The sequence below is a fragment of the Dermacentor andersoni genome, chromosome 5, assembly GCF_023375885.2.
Source record: "Dermacentor andersoni chromosome 5, qqDerAnde1_hic_scaffold, whole genome shotgun sequence".
Taxonomy (NCBI): domain Eukaryota; kingdom Metazoa; phylum Arthropoda; class Arachnida; order Ixodida; family Ixodidae; genus Dermacentor; species Dermacentor andersoni.
The window spans coordinates 125,116,346-125,130,590 of NC_092818.1; the positions used below are offsets into that span (position 1 = coordinate 125,116,346).

A 14,245-nucleotide genomic window follows, 5' to 3' on the forward strand; every position below is an offset into this window, starting at 1 on the left:
AAAGCACATTTTTGCTTACTTCAGCCTGTTCATTAAACTGTGTCAATAAATACACACAGTGATACTAGAAGGAAGCGCACTGATATCGAAACACCAGCAGCACCAATAGCAGCCATGTATGGGAATATGCTATATTATGAAATAAAGCGTCCAGAAAAGAGTGAGGGGTAGGCTTCTATTGAAAAGAGTGAGGAAAAGGTGACTTCGTGCTCTGCTTGAGAGATCCACGTGCCGTGCACAACAGCAAATTTTGGCTGAGATGTTCACAGCAGTGTGTGCTATCCTTCGACTGTTTTTCACGAAGCCTAAGGGGTGGTTCATGAACAGTTTAAATTAAGGTTTGAAATACATGGTTGTCTATGAACAAGTTACAAAAAGTTAAATATCTTGTTATATCAAGAATTTCATTATATTTAAGTGCATTACATCGAGGTTTAACTGTACTGAGACTATTTTCTCGTCCAATCAAATATGAATATCTGGAAGAATTCTGCTTTAAATATGAAATCGAATACTACATCTCGTATAACATAGTAAAGTTCAGTAAGAATATGTCCATTTAGAATAATTCAAGAAATAAAGAAAACAAGGGGAAAAAAAGGAGACGAGAAAATTGCTTGCAGAGCCGATCTAACAAGGACTGTGAACGTAAGTGCATTAGAATTGAACCAGTTTAGCGACACAACGTATTGCCACCATCGAAACAAGTAATGTATGAGGCATGTAATGCAGCGGGACTCTTCATGCTTCCCTGAGGACACTCGGTGCCATCTAGAGCCATCACTGCAAAACCAGCACGTGGCCGCCAAAACGCATGGTGTGACAGGGTGTGCCAACACTGAGAAACACGTGATGTGCCAATCAGGCTCCTCTCTCGCACTTTTTTCTGGACACACTGCACCATCAAGTGGCACTGCCGAGAAGCCTGCATGTGGCCTCCGAGATGAGAAGCGTGGTGTGCCGGTGCGTGCCAAGAATTGTTCCCTCGCTTGGCCACACACTCAGTGGCATATACCCAGTGACCCACGTTGGTAAGGAGTTCATTGAAGAGCCGCAGATAGCCAGTGCATTCATGGCACAGTCTGCTAATGCATCAGGTAGCTGTTCTTCAGGAACCACTATGACATGGGTTTGATTTCACTCGGCTTCTGAGAAATTCAAGGGATCTTTTTCATCATTGTAGAGCGGCACATACCCAGCTACCCGAGTTGCTATCAAAGAGGTTCATTAAAGACCAGCACAGACCGAGTGGCTCATACCTAGTGCTCCAAGTCGGCATCAAAGAGTTTCTTTGAACAGCGGTACCTACCCAGTCCCACATCTGCAGTGACCCATATTGACGTGAAAGAGTTTAGTTGAAGAGCACCACATATGTACACATTGCCACATACCCAGTGACCCAAGTTGGTCCAATGGTTGGTTTTGAACCCTGTTACCGCAGCACAGCATCCCAAAATGCTAACCATTCAACCTCCGAGTACCCAGTGACTCAAGCAGGCGGGAAACCGGTCAGATACAAACATACATACATAGATAGATATCCCCTAGAAAGTGCATGAAGTTGCCTAAGTATGCTAATGCATTAAAAAGGGTGAGAGTAAGCAAAACATACCTGCTTCTTCGGCATACGTGATACTTCTGGCTTGTCGTCGAGGTCATCACTCGCATCCCCAGCAGCCGCAGCTGCCCTTGTTCGGACACCCACTTTCCTGCTAGCCCTAGCAACACTGTGCTTCTCTCCACCAACACTGTCCTCTACAGTCTCATCAAAAACGACAAATGCAGCTTTCTCTGCCTTCCCCTTCCCTTTCTTTGCAGTGCTTGATGCCTCAGCTCGGCTCAAGCTTTTCAAATACATGTCCATGGGTGTGTCTCGACGCAATTTTGGAGCGTTTGGGACCTTGAGTGGCACTGTATGCCTCTCGGAACCTCTTGGAGGTGACACAGCATCCATGCCAATGGTGGTAGTCGCAGCAGCGTGCTCATTGGTATTGGCAATCCACAGAGAGCTGCCCTTGAGGTCACCAGAAGAGTCCTTGCTCTTGCGAGACATGGTGACCAGAACTTTAACTTTTTGATGTGCCAGGCTGGCAAACACCTTCCAATGGCTCCTATTGCCACAGCCATTCAGCGAGACAAGCTTGAGGCCCTCGTCCGCTTTCTCAAGCGATGTCAGGTAGCTTTTCCTTTGGAGGTAAGCCTCCGATAGGTGCAGGAGAATTGTGGTCTGCAGGGTCAGGAGCTCACCCCAGGCTCCTACGGTCCTGTTCTGGCCGCAGATAAGGGCCTTTGAAAGGTGGCGCTTAAGGAAGGATGCCGCAGAGGCCACTTCCTTCGCCAACTTCTGCTGTAACGAGCCCACAAGGTCAAGCAGCATCTCTAAACCGCCGATAGCCGCAGTGACATCTCCAACTGTGATGTACAGCAAGCACTTGAGGAGGTCACGCTCGATCCACAACTGCCTAGTTGCATAAAACTCGCACAGCTGGCAGCTGCAGTTTGTGTTGTGAATCTTGTCCAGGCTGGGGACTGAAGGCGGAGACTGCGGCACTGTCTCCTGTTTGAGGAAGAGCACTACGGCCAGCGAGTGGCTACGCGGGGGGCATGGGTACTTGTCATAGGTTTTTTCACCGATGTCTATGCTATCGGTCATGTCTGTGTTTGCCACAGTGACAGCTTCTTCCCCTTGGAGCTTACTCGGGCAGCTGAAGTTCTTTAGGTGCAACATGAATTCTACACGGGAGAGCTTGTGTTTCACATCATGCAGCTTCTCGCACAGCAGATCCAAGTTTGCAATGAGCAAAACAAGCCTTGCACATCTGTAATAGGGGGAGAAGAATATGTTCCAATGATGCTTTCTCTCAGATTACATATAAACGGATGTGATGACATTGAGCAATGTTTAGTGGCACATGGGCCAGATATGGCTGGAAAGTTCCATGCCAGTGGTGACAGGTTATCAGTGAATTTTCATTGAGATAGAGCAATGAAGTTTGATAGGTAGGTGAAACAGGGCTGTAAAAATGCCTAAAGGCCAGTCATTTAAGTGCATAAAATTCATAAATATTACAGTAATGACACTGTAGGTGGTGTGTACTATTACTATAAAATGTATGTTTGCGAAGGAACAATATACTAAAATGAGTTAGTGGCAGTAGCCCTACCGTCTCACCTGGGCCCATAAAGGCACACTAAAGGCAAATACTAAGTCGATGTGGACTGTTTAAATACTATTCCAAAAACCTCAGAATGCTTGTTTCGGGCCAAGAAAATACTTAGTTTACGAGAAAATTGTATCTGAAGGGTCCGAATACCTTTTTTGAAATTCAGATCTGCCACCCAACTGGGAGAGTGGTGATGTTGCATATTCCATCACCACCCTTTGCTGTTGTCGGTGAGTAAAACGGCACCCAACAGACGGCAGCACCGAGCCATGACAGAGCAGTGAATTCGCCACTGCAGCTGCTTTTTGGTCAAGTAGCGTAGACCGTTCGGGCATCCCGCAACATCACATGGAAGTTGAACTCTCTGCTACTTGCAGTTTTGCAGGCCAGCAAGACCAGCACAGCGCTATGTAGTCAGGAAAGTATTGAAACACGAAAGCGTGGGCGGTGCAGAGTCGAGGAGCACAAAACCTTTCGACTGCCTGCGTTGTTGTCAACGAAAATTTCAGCGAGTTCTTTTTTCTAAACATGAAATGGAACTGGACAAGCATTTATTTCATCTTATATTACAATATGAGGATGTTTTTTGCAATGAGAAGCTGAGTACTAGTGAGAGAATTCAACTCGGGAGTGCTTTCATCATCGGGCAAGTGCTTGAATGTCCTGGGAGAGTCTCTAATCACGTCCTGCATTTACCTCGATTTCTCGATTATTAAGGCTCTGTTCACAATAATATTGACGCCTTAGAGATTCTTGAGCACTAATCTATCACTTAAGCTTGACTTATTATTTGCCTTTAGTGTCCCTTTAAATGCAAGAGTCAGGATGCCCCATGTACTCTACAAAAAAAAAACACTATCGAAGCTTGAGAGAGGGTGCACTACGAATGTCTTGGGCTAATGACATGTAGCACAATGTTGTTCAGGAAATTTACAACTTTTTTCATCTCAAAAAACGGTTCTGTGCCCAAGAATGATGCTGGATGAAGGGGCATATGGTGTCGGTAGGCCAGGAAAAAGTGCTTTTTCCATTCAGCTTCTGTCTCCCGACACTCCACAAGGATGTGGAGGACAGTCAGCCTTTAACCATGTCTACCACAAACTGGGGTTGACCACGATGCTGGATGAAGGGGCATATGGTGTCGGTAGGCCAGGAAAAAGTGCTTTTTCCATTCAGCTTCTGTCTCCCGACACTCCACAAGGACGTGGAGGACAGTCAGCCTTTAACCATGTCTACTACAAACCGGGGTTGGCCACCAGTAATTCTTTATTCTATACGTCTGCCTCACATGAAGTCTACGAAACAGGACATCAGTGTATTGCAATCTTCATGTGGGTGACAAAGTGCCTAACTGTGGGGTAATTAGATGAAGTTTATTAGAGGTTTTGCCACCCCACAAGCGTTGCCAATAGCCTATTTTTTATGAATGCTTTAGGTATATAGCGAGTACAGCTATAGAAGAATTTGAAGCTTTTGTTGCTGTGGATGTGGTGGTTTCGTCTTCCAGCATATTTCCATCAATTCATCTGTGCCTTGGCACCCAGCATATTACATGCTCATCAGATATGTGTGCCATACACAGGAGTGAACATAGATAATTTAGCACCGAAATTTTTACATACAAACATTTCCCTTACTGTAGGGCAAAAATGAGACCAATGAGCATGAAAATGTCTTAATATTGGAAGCAGAACTTTTTGTTTGAACACACAAGCTTTAGCAAGTACACCGACATTTGAAAAAGAAAACTGGAAAGCAACTGGATAGCTCTATAGCAAAGTTCCATGTGGAAAGCAGTAGTATTAGTGAAGTATGCATATAAAACATGCTTCTGTTAGCTTGCAGCTGACAGCACACAAGAAGCATACAGCAGGCATAATTAAAGACTTTGCTGAAGGGGGGGGGGGGGGGAGGGGGGGGGAGGGAGCTTTAGTTTACAGCACGCAATTTCTTCTTCAATGGTCAAGTACAGCAAACTATCATTGAGACAAGCACTTTCACACAACCTAATGATATCACAATGTGCATTTACTGAGAGTGTGGAAACGACTTCTCACATGCCATTCCACATAAAGTCATCTGCTAGGTCACAGACACCATGCAGATGCAGCCTTGCTTTCAACACTGAAAACTAGGGTAAGTCAGAAAGCTGCAACTAAACTCAACAATTTTAGTGCACTTGAGTACAGTTGCCTTGACAAAGCCATTGCTTTCAGTTAGCCTGCAGTCTATCCAGACAGATTTGGCAGTTTCAGAACTGGACTGCCACAAATAATTCAACACCTGCATAGGTGTTGCCTGCATAGGTAGCCTCGATTCCACTGACTTGCTTCTGACAGACAACTGGCCCTGTGACAAATGCTGAAATGAAATATTCTAGAAAAAAAAAAAAAAGCCTGTCTCTTTCCAGATTTTCTGGAACTGCAGCAATGCTAAGTGACTAAGATTTTGCTGACATGCCCCAATTGTCAAGTTCTTGCTGGTTGGTAAACACCTTGGTAGTAAAGATCAACTCTTCACACCAAAGAATTCTGCACCACGATTCTTAAGGTACAGTACTAAGCAGAATACCCCAAAAAAACAGAACGCCCAAAATTTGGTGTCCCTACCCTACAGTACTTAGCTTATGAGAAGATAACATGACATGTCAAATGCAGTCAGCTATATACCTTGTTGCCGACACCATTACTTGGGCTCTACGAAGATATTCCTTGAGGAAAGCGTAGGCCTCCTTAGCTGCTCCGATGCTAGTGTAGAGCTGTCCCAGAAGGGCTGCAGAATCCAGCAACATTCGTTCCAGTGTCCACATTGTAAGGAGGTCGCCTGCAATGAAGACAGTAACAGCTGTTCAACAGAGGTTCCGTACAGACATTTTTTCTGCAAGTTTATCAAATTTCCTAATGCCATGACTTACTGTACTGTATAGACTCGTGTAAGGGCTGCACCTTTTTTTCCCCCAAGATTTTGACAAGGTGAGGCCCTTACATGGGACCGGGCAATTTTTCAGACTACAAGTTTCTGACTGGGAACTTGCATGCTTTCCCACAGAACACCTTCCCAGATTTGTTCGTTGTGGCATGCTCCTCTTTTGGCTTCAGTCACCCACATATACTTGTCATCAATGCTGTAGTTGCAGCCAACTGCTCGCTTGCTTCCTTGGTGTCAAATGCTTCCTTTCAATTGCAGACTCCCGGCAGCTGACAGATGAGCTGACTGTGAAAACTAACCGCACAAAGGAAAGATGGCACCCGCGACTTGCGCATTGGGACAGAGGAGCCAGTCGTGGCCGCGCCTCGCACAATCTGATAGAAGCACACAAAAGTACAGTGTCTGCGAAAATTTATTGATGCGAGGGCATGGGATCAGCGGACTGAATGCGATTGCTTTGTAGTTAGAATTCCTTTTTCCAAATTTTGGGCTGGAAAGTGTGGTACAGCTGATACATGGGTACGGCCATTACTAGAGATTATACGGAGATTTCCTTTTCTTTTGCTAAGATATGCTAATACACATGCATCTTGACAATATCATACATGTTATGATCAAGTGTGACAGGTTCATGATATGCTGCCCCAAAAGGGCAGGTGTGCACATGATGTGTGCACATACTTGTATGAGTCAGGTCATGCAGGCACGCGCAGTGGGAATGAGTCAGACATTTGAACCACGTCATGACACTCTTTTCAATTTCATTATACTTTTGCTTCCAAGCTGTAGGGTTAGAGGCTTTCATACATTGGCATTTCTTAATCAGATTTTTCGTATCCTGCGATAGCTTACCGGTATCCTGTCTAACGAAGTTACCACCGACTTCTATTGCACACTCCTTAATGATGCCCATAAGATTGTCGTTCATTGCTTCCACATTATGGTTCTCTTCTTGAGTTAAAACTGAATACCTATTCTGTAGCTTGATTCGGAATCCCTCTATTTTCCCTCTTACCACTAACTCATTGATCGGCTTCTTATGTACCAGTTTCTTCCATTCCCTCTTCAAGTCTACGCTAATTCGAGTTCTTACCATCCTATGGTCACTGCAGCGCACCTTGCCGAACACGTCCACATCCTGTATGATGCCAGGGTTAGCGCAGAGTATGAGGTCTATTTCATTTCTAGTCTCGCCGTTCGGGCTCCTCCATGTCCACTTTCGGCTATCCCGCTTGCGGGAGAAGGTATTCATTATCCACATATTATTTTGTTCTGCAAACTCTACTATAATAAGTCTCCCCTGCTATTCCTAGAACTTATGCCATATTCCCCCACCGACTTGTCTCCAGCCTGCTTCTTGCCTACCCTGGCATTGAAGTCTCCCATCAGTATTGTGTATATTGTTTTGACTTCACCCGTCGCCTACTCCATGTCTTCACAGAAGCCTTCGACTTCCTGGTCATCATGACTGGATTTAGGGGCGCAGACCTGTAAGATCTTCAATTTGTACCTCTTACTAAGTTTCACAACAAGACCTGCCGCCCTCTCGTTAATGCTATAGAACTCCTGTATGTTACCAGCTATATCCTTATTAATCAGAAATCCGACTCCTACATAGTTTTCGTCTCTCCGCTAAGCCCCGGTAGCACAGGACGTGCCCACTTTTTTAGCACTGTATATGATTCGTTTGTCCTCTTGACCTCACTGAGCCCTATTATATCCCATTTACTGCCCGCTACCTAATTCCTCCAATAGCACTGCTAGACTCGCCTCACTAGATAACGTTCTAGCGTTAAACGTTGCCAGGTTCAGATTCCAATGGCGGCCTCTCCGGACCCAGAAATTCTTAGCACCCTCTGTTGCGTCACAAGTCTGACCGCTGCCGTGGTCAGTTGCTTCGCAGCTACTGGGGACTGAGGGCTGGGGTTTGATTGTTGTATTCATATAGGAGGTTGTGGCCAAGTACTGCACCAAAGTGGCCAATCCTGCTCTGGTGAGGGAGTGCGTTACCGGTTCTGGTCACCGGAATCAGGCCACAGTCCAGGCCTGTTTATGCAATAGAACTGGCAGAACTTTCCAAGTTAATAATCAAGCGTAAGGCAGCTGACATAAGGAAGTACAATATGGATAGAATTGAGCATGCTCTGAGGAACGGAGGAAGCCTAAAAGCAGTGAAAAAGAAACTAGGAATAGGCAAGAATCAGATGTATGCATTAAGAGACAAAGCCGGTAATACCATTACTAATATGGATGAGATAGTTCAAGTGGCTGAGGAGTTCTATAGAGATTTATACAGTACCAGTGGCACCCACGACGATAATGGAAGAGAAAATAGTCTAGAGGAATTTGACATCCCACAAGTAATGCCGGAAGAAGTAAAGAAAGCCTTGGGAGCTATGCAAAGGCGTACCAGAATCTTGGAAGAACGCTAACATAATCCTAATCCATAAGTAAGGGGACACCAAAGACTTGAAAAATTATAAACCGATCAGCTTACTGTCCGTTGCCTACAAAGTATTTACTAAGGTAATCGCAAATAGAATCAGGAACACCTTAGACTTCTGTCAACCAAAGGACCAAGTAGGATTTAATAAAGGCTACTCAACAATAGACCATATTTACACTATCAATCAGGTGATAGAGAAATGTGCGGAATATAACCAACCCTAATATATAGCTTTCATTGATTACGAGAAAGCATTTGATTAACTCGAAACCTCAGCAGTCATGGAGGCATTACATAATGAGGGTGCAGACGAGCCGTATGTAAAGATACTGAAAGATATCTATAACGGCTCCACAGCTACCGTAGCCCTTCATAAAGAAAGCAACAAAATCCGAATAAAGAAAGGCGTCAGGCAGGGAGATACGATCTCTCCAATGCTATTCACAGCGTGTTTACAGGAGGTACTCAGAGACCTGGATTGGGAAGAATTGGGGGTAAGAGTTAATGGAGAATACCTTAGTAACTTGCGATTCGCTGATATTGCCTTGCTTAGTAACTCAGGGGACCAATTGCAATGCATGCACACTGACCTGGAGAGGCAAAGCAGAAGAGTGGGTCTAAAAATTAATCTGCAGAAAACTAAAGTAATGTTTAACAGTCTAGGAAGAGAACAGCAATTTACAATAGGTAGCGAGGCACTGGAAGTGGTAAGGGAATGCATCTACTTAGGGCAGGTAGTGACGGCGGATCTGGATCATGAGACCGAAATAATCAGAAGAATAAGAATGGGCTGGGGTGCGTTTGGCAGGCATTCTCAGATCATGAACAGCAGGTTGCCATTATCCCTCAAGAGAAAAGTGTAGAACTGCTGTGTCTTACCAGTACTCACCTACGGGGCAGAAACGTGGAGGCTAACGAAAAGGGTTCTACTTAAATTGAGGACAATGCAATGAGCTATGGAAAGAAGTATGATGGGTGTAACGTTAAGGGATAAGAAAATAACAGATTGGGTGAGGGAACAAACGCGAGTTAATGACATCTTAGTTGAAATCAAGAAAAAGAAATGGGCATGGGCAGGACATGTAATGAGGAGGGAAGATAACCGATGGTCATTAAGGGTTACGGACTGGATTCCAAGAGAAGGGAAGTGTAGCAGGGGGCGGCAGAAAGTTAGGTGGGCGGATGAGATCAAGAAGTTTTCAGGGACAACATGGCCACAATTAGCACATGACCGGGGTAGTAGGAGAAGTATGCGAGAGGCCTTTGCCCTGCAGTGGGCATAGCCAGGCTGACAATGATGATTATACTTTTGCTTCCTAGCAGACTACCTAGTCAATAACCTCTCAAGGAAATTGATGATTAGCTTTCTCAGTTGTCTGATCGTAATGGCAGATCTCACCACGTAAGCAACATCACACTGAAAGGAACTCACTTCACTGAGACCGTGGTTCCAAATACTATAACTATACAGTACTCTCAAGTCTGTACAAACCTGTCTGATGCTCTCTCAAGTCAATACTACTTTATCTTTTTTATGCAAATCTAGCTGCAACTGTTCCTCTATAAGGTGTGCACAAGGGTTCACCTCACGCACTTTAAGAGTGAAGGTCAGGGTTCACCCCATTTTTTTATGGTATGCTTTGAGGCAGTAGCATACCTGTGAACCTGTCAGCTTTAACATTAGCAAAAATGCCCTAAATATGACATGGGCAAAGGGGGAAACAGCATGATAAGAGCAGCATTCCGGGCAAGTTGGTAATCCATTACTTAAATGATATTGCGCGACAAAAAACGACACGGACAGCATACATTTATTTTAATGTTTGCCCTAAGCACACACACCTTTGTGGGATACATACGGACTTTATTAGCGGTTATTTAAATATAGACACAGCAGACAAGCAGTACCAAATCTGGATGAGCAGAGACTGACAAGTAACACATTCTGTTTTTAGATCAGCGACTTCTTCAGCGATATTGCTTTTGCCAATTTTGCCTACTACAGGAACTTTTCTGAATAAACTTGCTAGAAGGAAATCTTTTGATGGCAAAAGGGCACCAGAGAAGTATTTCAAAAGGTACAATTAGGCCTAGGGAGTGACGAGCGAAACTTCTGATGAACAAATTTGTTAAGCTTGATGCAACATTTGTAAAATTGTAGAACAAGCCCAAATTAGTAAACTTCATCCCTGAGTGCCTAGTCTATTTTTGAAAATGCAGCACCACTTTCATTTGTAAATATTTAAGGAAGAGACATACTGTTTTCCTTAGTATGCTCTTAGTAAGCCATTTTGCTACGGGTCTTGCCAAAACTATCACACTATGTTTTTTGCCAGCTGCATGATATCTGATCTATTCATGGCCAAACTTGGACAAATGCTGAATGTAGCAGATACTGCTATTATGCATGCACCTTCACTTTTTTTGTCCTGCTTCGCATGTGTTTCTCAAAGCTGACTTTTGTGTGTGAGCTTTACAAAAGAATGGCGTAAATTATTAATGCATGGTGTTTAATATAATATACATCTTTATAACATTGCAAGAAAATCAATGCAGGTGTACTTTATGAAGTACGCTGGGCTTATATACACGCTTTCAATGAAAGAGAACCAGAACAGAAGCAAAAATGCTGCTGTATAGGGGGAGCATCGCACAGTGTAGTCAAACCGGATGTGTGCGCCTGTCAATGCTAATGACAGAGGACAGCACAGACTGTATACCTTCAGTTACGCTCCGGCCACCCGCTCCGCTGTTTGCGTTCCATTTGGTGGCGACAGTATCTATGTATGCAGGAGAATTGAACAACACAAACATCTCAAGTTTTAAATTTTGTGTCAGTGGTCCTTTAAGAAGTTGTAAAATACAGCCTTTATTTTCGATGACCTGCACGAGGTTATGCCCTCGTAAAGGCTTAGCGTACTTTATAAAGTACATGATGGTAGCATTCGAAAGTATAAAGTTTCACAACGCAGTTGCCGTGTTAAGAGATCACTGGGTACCAAAATATCAATGACATCTGGCTGGTACATTTTCCTTGGGCCTTAATGGGTTAAAAAAAATTGGAAGTGTTGGCACGCGTACAGCAGCATATGGCCCCTAAGAAACAGCCTGCGAAGCTGTTTCAGAACAGAAAATCCAGCGTGCAACCACTCACATGGCTCCCCATCGACATTTTCCCTGAAGTGGTGCAGGACACCCTGGGATATCCTCAAGGCTTCTTGGGCAAGGATGACAGGAGTGTCGCACTCGAGGAACCCATTGGTGTGGAACGGCTTGCTTATTGTGGCAGGCAGGAGCGAGTACTTGCAGACGAGAAGCTTTACCTCCGCCATGAACAGCAGGGCAGACTTGTTGTTCTTCTGGAGCAGCGGGTGCTTGAGCAACTGATCCAGTAGCTGAAAGCCTTCAGTGAACTGAGGGGGCAAAGGGGAAGTGTTTCTCACCGTGGGAACGTGGGCACACTGAAGTGGCCTAATAAAAAATTATTTGCTGCTGTATACCAGTCTGATCAATTGATACAACAAAGACAGTGAAGTTGAAGAGTTCTTACGGCCTTCAGAAGTACTAGGGGTCTATTTGCTGGCTGTTCTTAGAGACAATTGATCACCAACAATGTTTGCACGTTCTCACCGATGCCATAGCTATACGGCCGCGTCGGGGCTCCCCCGAGGACTGCATTGCTGGCTGCTCTTTACCACTGCAGCAGTACAAACTCCTAGCTGATCATTAACACAAAGCCAGTAAAACACAACACGAAAAACAAAAATTACGAATTACTGGCAAATAAAACCATGCAAGGAAGGTGTCCATTCATTTGAGGTGTGTGCAAGGTAAGTTATTTCATGGTTGTTGACAATCAGCTATCGTTGACAACCGGTGCTTGTACCGTCTGTCTCACCTTCCTTTGTCCAGTCTATGGTGCTTCATCGTAGTCAAATTGGTAATCATATTTCAGAGCGAAAATTTGTGACTGCAATGCAGGTTGTGTTGCAGATTGATACTGAGCATGCCCCCTCACACTCACTGTACAAGACAGCTGCATAACTACCCTTGACAGCTTCGCTGTTAAACTACCTTGCTAGTACACCACTATCACTATTACAATGCTTTTACTGGTATAGCCTGTCAGACGGAAATTCAATGGCCCATGCATTGGCTGTCATAGGCTTTCCCTCTAAGCCACTCCACCAACGTTAAAATAAAGAACAGCTGGTGGCGTGACTACACCTAAAAAAACACGGCTGTGCCACAAGCTGCTGCAATTGGCATGAATCAGTCATAGCACATTAACCACACTAAAACCTTATCCACAAACCAGTACCAAGGTGAAATAACTTAAAGGGGACCTGAACCATCTTTTTTTTTGAAGAGGGGAAATGTATAAGAAGTTAAGATAGGCTACTTCAGATATACCTTGCCACAAAAAGTACTTCAATGCATTCAGCAGAAGCGGAGTTATTGGCAATCAAACATCCTCTTCGCTGTGCTCCCATTCCTTCTTCAATGCCTTGCACTGTGAAGGCCACGGGAGAGCAGTGTGTGCCCACAATGCTCTGCTTTCTAAATGCCACCATGGTGCACAGTTCAAATTTGGTCTTGGATGTTAACAGCGGACGCCACTACTTCCGAGTTTGACGACGCGTCAAACGTAAGCCAAACGCGGTTGTCCTCAGTCAGCTGCAGTGCGCTTAACCAGTGGACTCGTGGCAGCACATAGCTGCGGTCTTCTACGCTATGTAGAAGATTGAAGCTACATAAAACTGTAGTGCGTATGTGCAGCATTTGCTTTGTGCAAGACAGGGCTTGAGTGCATGCTCGCACTCATATGCTCCAGTCTGACCATGCCATGTGCTTCGGACTAGCTTTATCCTTCACCAGCTTGACCAACGGATAGTAGCCACATCCGACTTGCGCATTTTAAAGCACTATCAATAAGTCTGCCGAAGCGCCCAACCATGAGCGGCCAAGAGTGAGCGCACGCTGGCAAGCGTGCGTGTGGTCTTACCTTAAGTTTTGCATGGTTCAAGGCTAGTTGAGCATTCAAAACTAGTCGAAATTTACGAGACCTGCCGGCTATGATACCGATAAGCTGTGTGACAAAGTTTAATTCCTACACGGGCAACCGTGGTCAAGTACACGGGAGAAGGCGATAGTCTGCTTTTTTCGGAAACGTGTAATTATTATCGAAATTCGAAAGTGCATTGTTGCTTGCTTCAGCCTGTTCATTGAACTTCAATAAATACACACAGTAACAGTAGGAAGAAGCACACTGATCCAAACACCTTCTTGCTTGACATCAGCTATTGGCCAATAGCAGCGATGTATAGGAACCCGCTTTATTACGAAATAAAGTGTCCAGAAGATAATTAGAAATGGGCTTCTGTTCAAAAGAGCATTTTAAAGAAATGCGACTTCGCACTCGACTTTAGAGTTCCATGTGCTGCGTATGACAGCAAAGCTTGGCTAAGATGTTCACAGCTGCGTATGCTATCCGCAGACCTTTTTCACGAAGCCCAAAGGGGTGGTTTAGGATCTTTTTAAAGCAAACCCAGTGGTAAGAAGTGAAAAGTCAGGAGAGAGGAGGAAGCAAAAGCCATGTCTTGCCACTTTATTGCTGGGGAGTACAACTTCTGGAAATGAGGGCCACTCTGACTAGAGTCAGCACGTAGTTGGTTGGTTTGCCACTAAATACAGTATATATCCGCTA

The 14,245-nt window shown here is 44.6% G+C and overlaps 1 protein-coding gene across 1 annotated transcript in view; it reads right to left on the reverse strand.

Moving 5' to 3' along the window:
* Sse (extra spindle pole bodies like 1, separase) overlaps positions 1-14,245 on the reverse strand; it is an 88,866-nt gene that overhangs the window by 38,291 nt on the left and 36,330 nt on the right. Inside the window, exons 14-16 of the mRNA XM_055070967.2 lie at positions 11,693-11,951; positions 5,834-5,987; positions 1,613-2,819 (exon numbers count right to left, since the gene is read on the reverse strand). Coding sequence (XP_054926942.1) covers positions 1,613-2,819; positions 5,834-5,987; positions 11,693-11,951 — 1,620 coding nt within the window. The remainder of the gene's footprint in view (positions 1-1,612; positions 2,820-5,833; positions 5,988-11,692; positions 11,952-14,245) is intronic.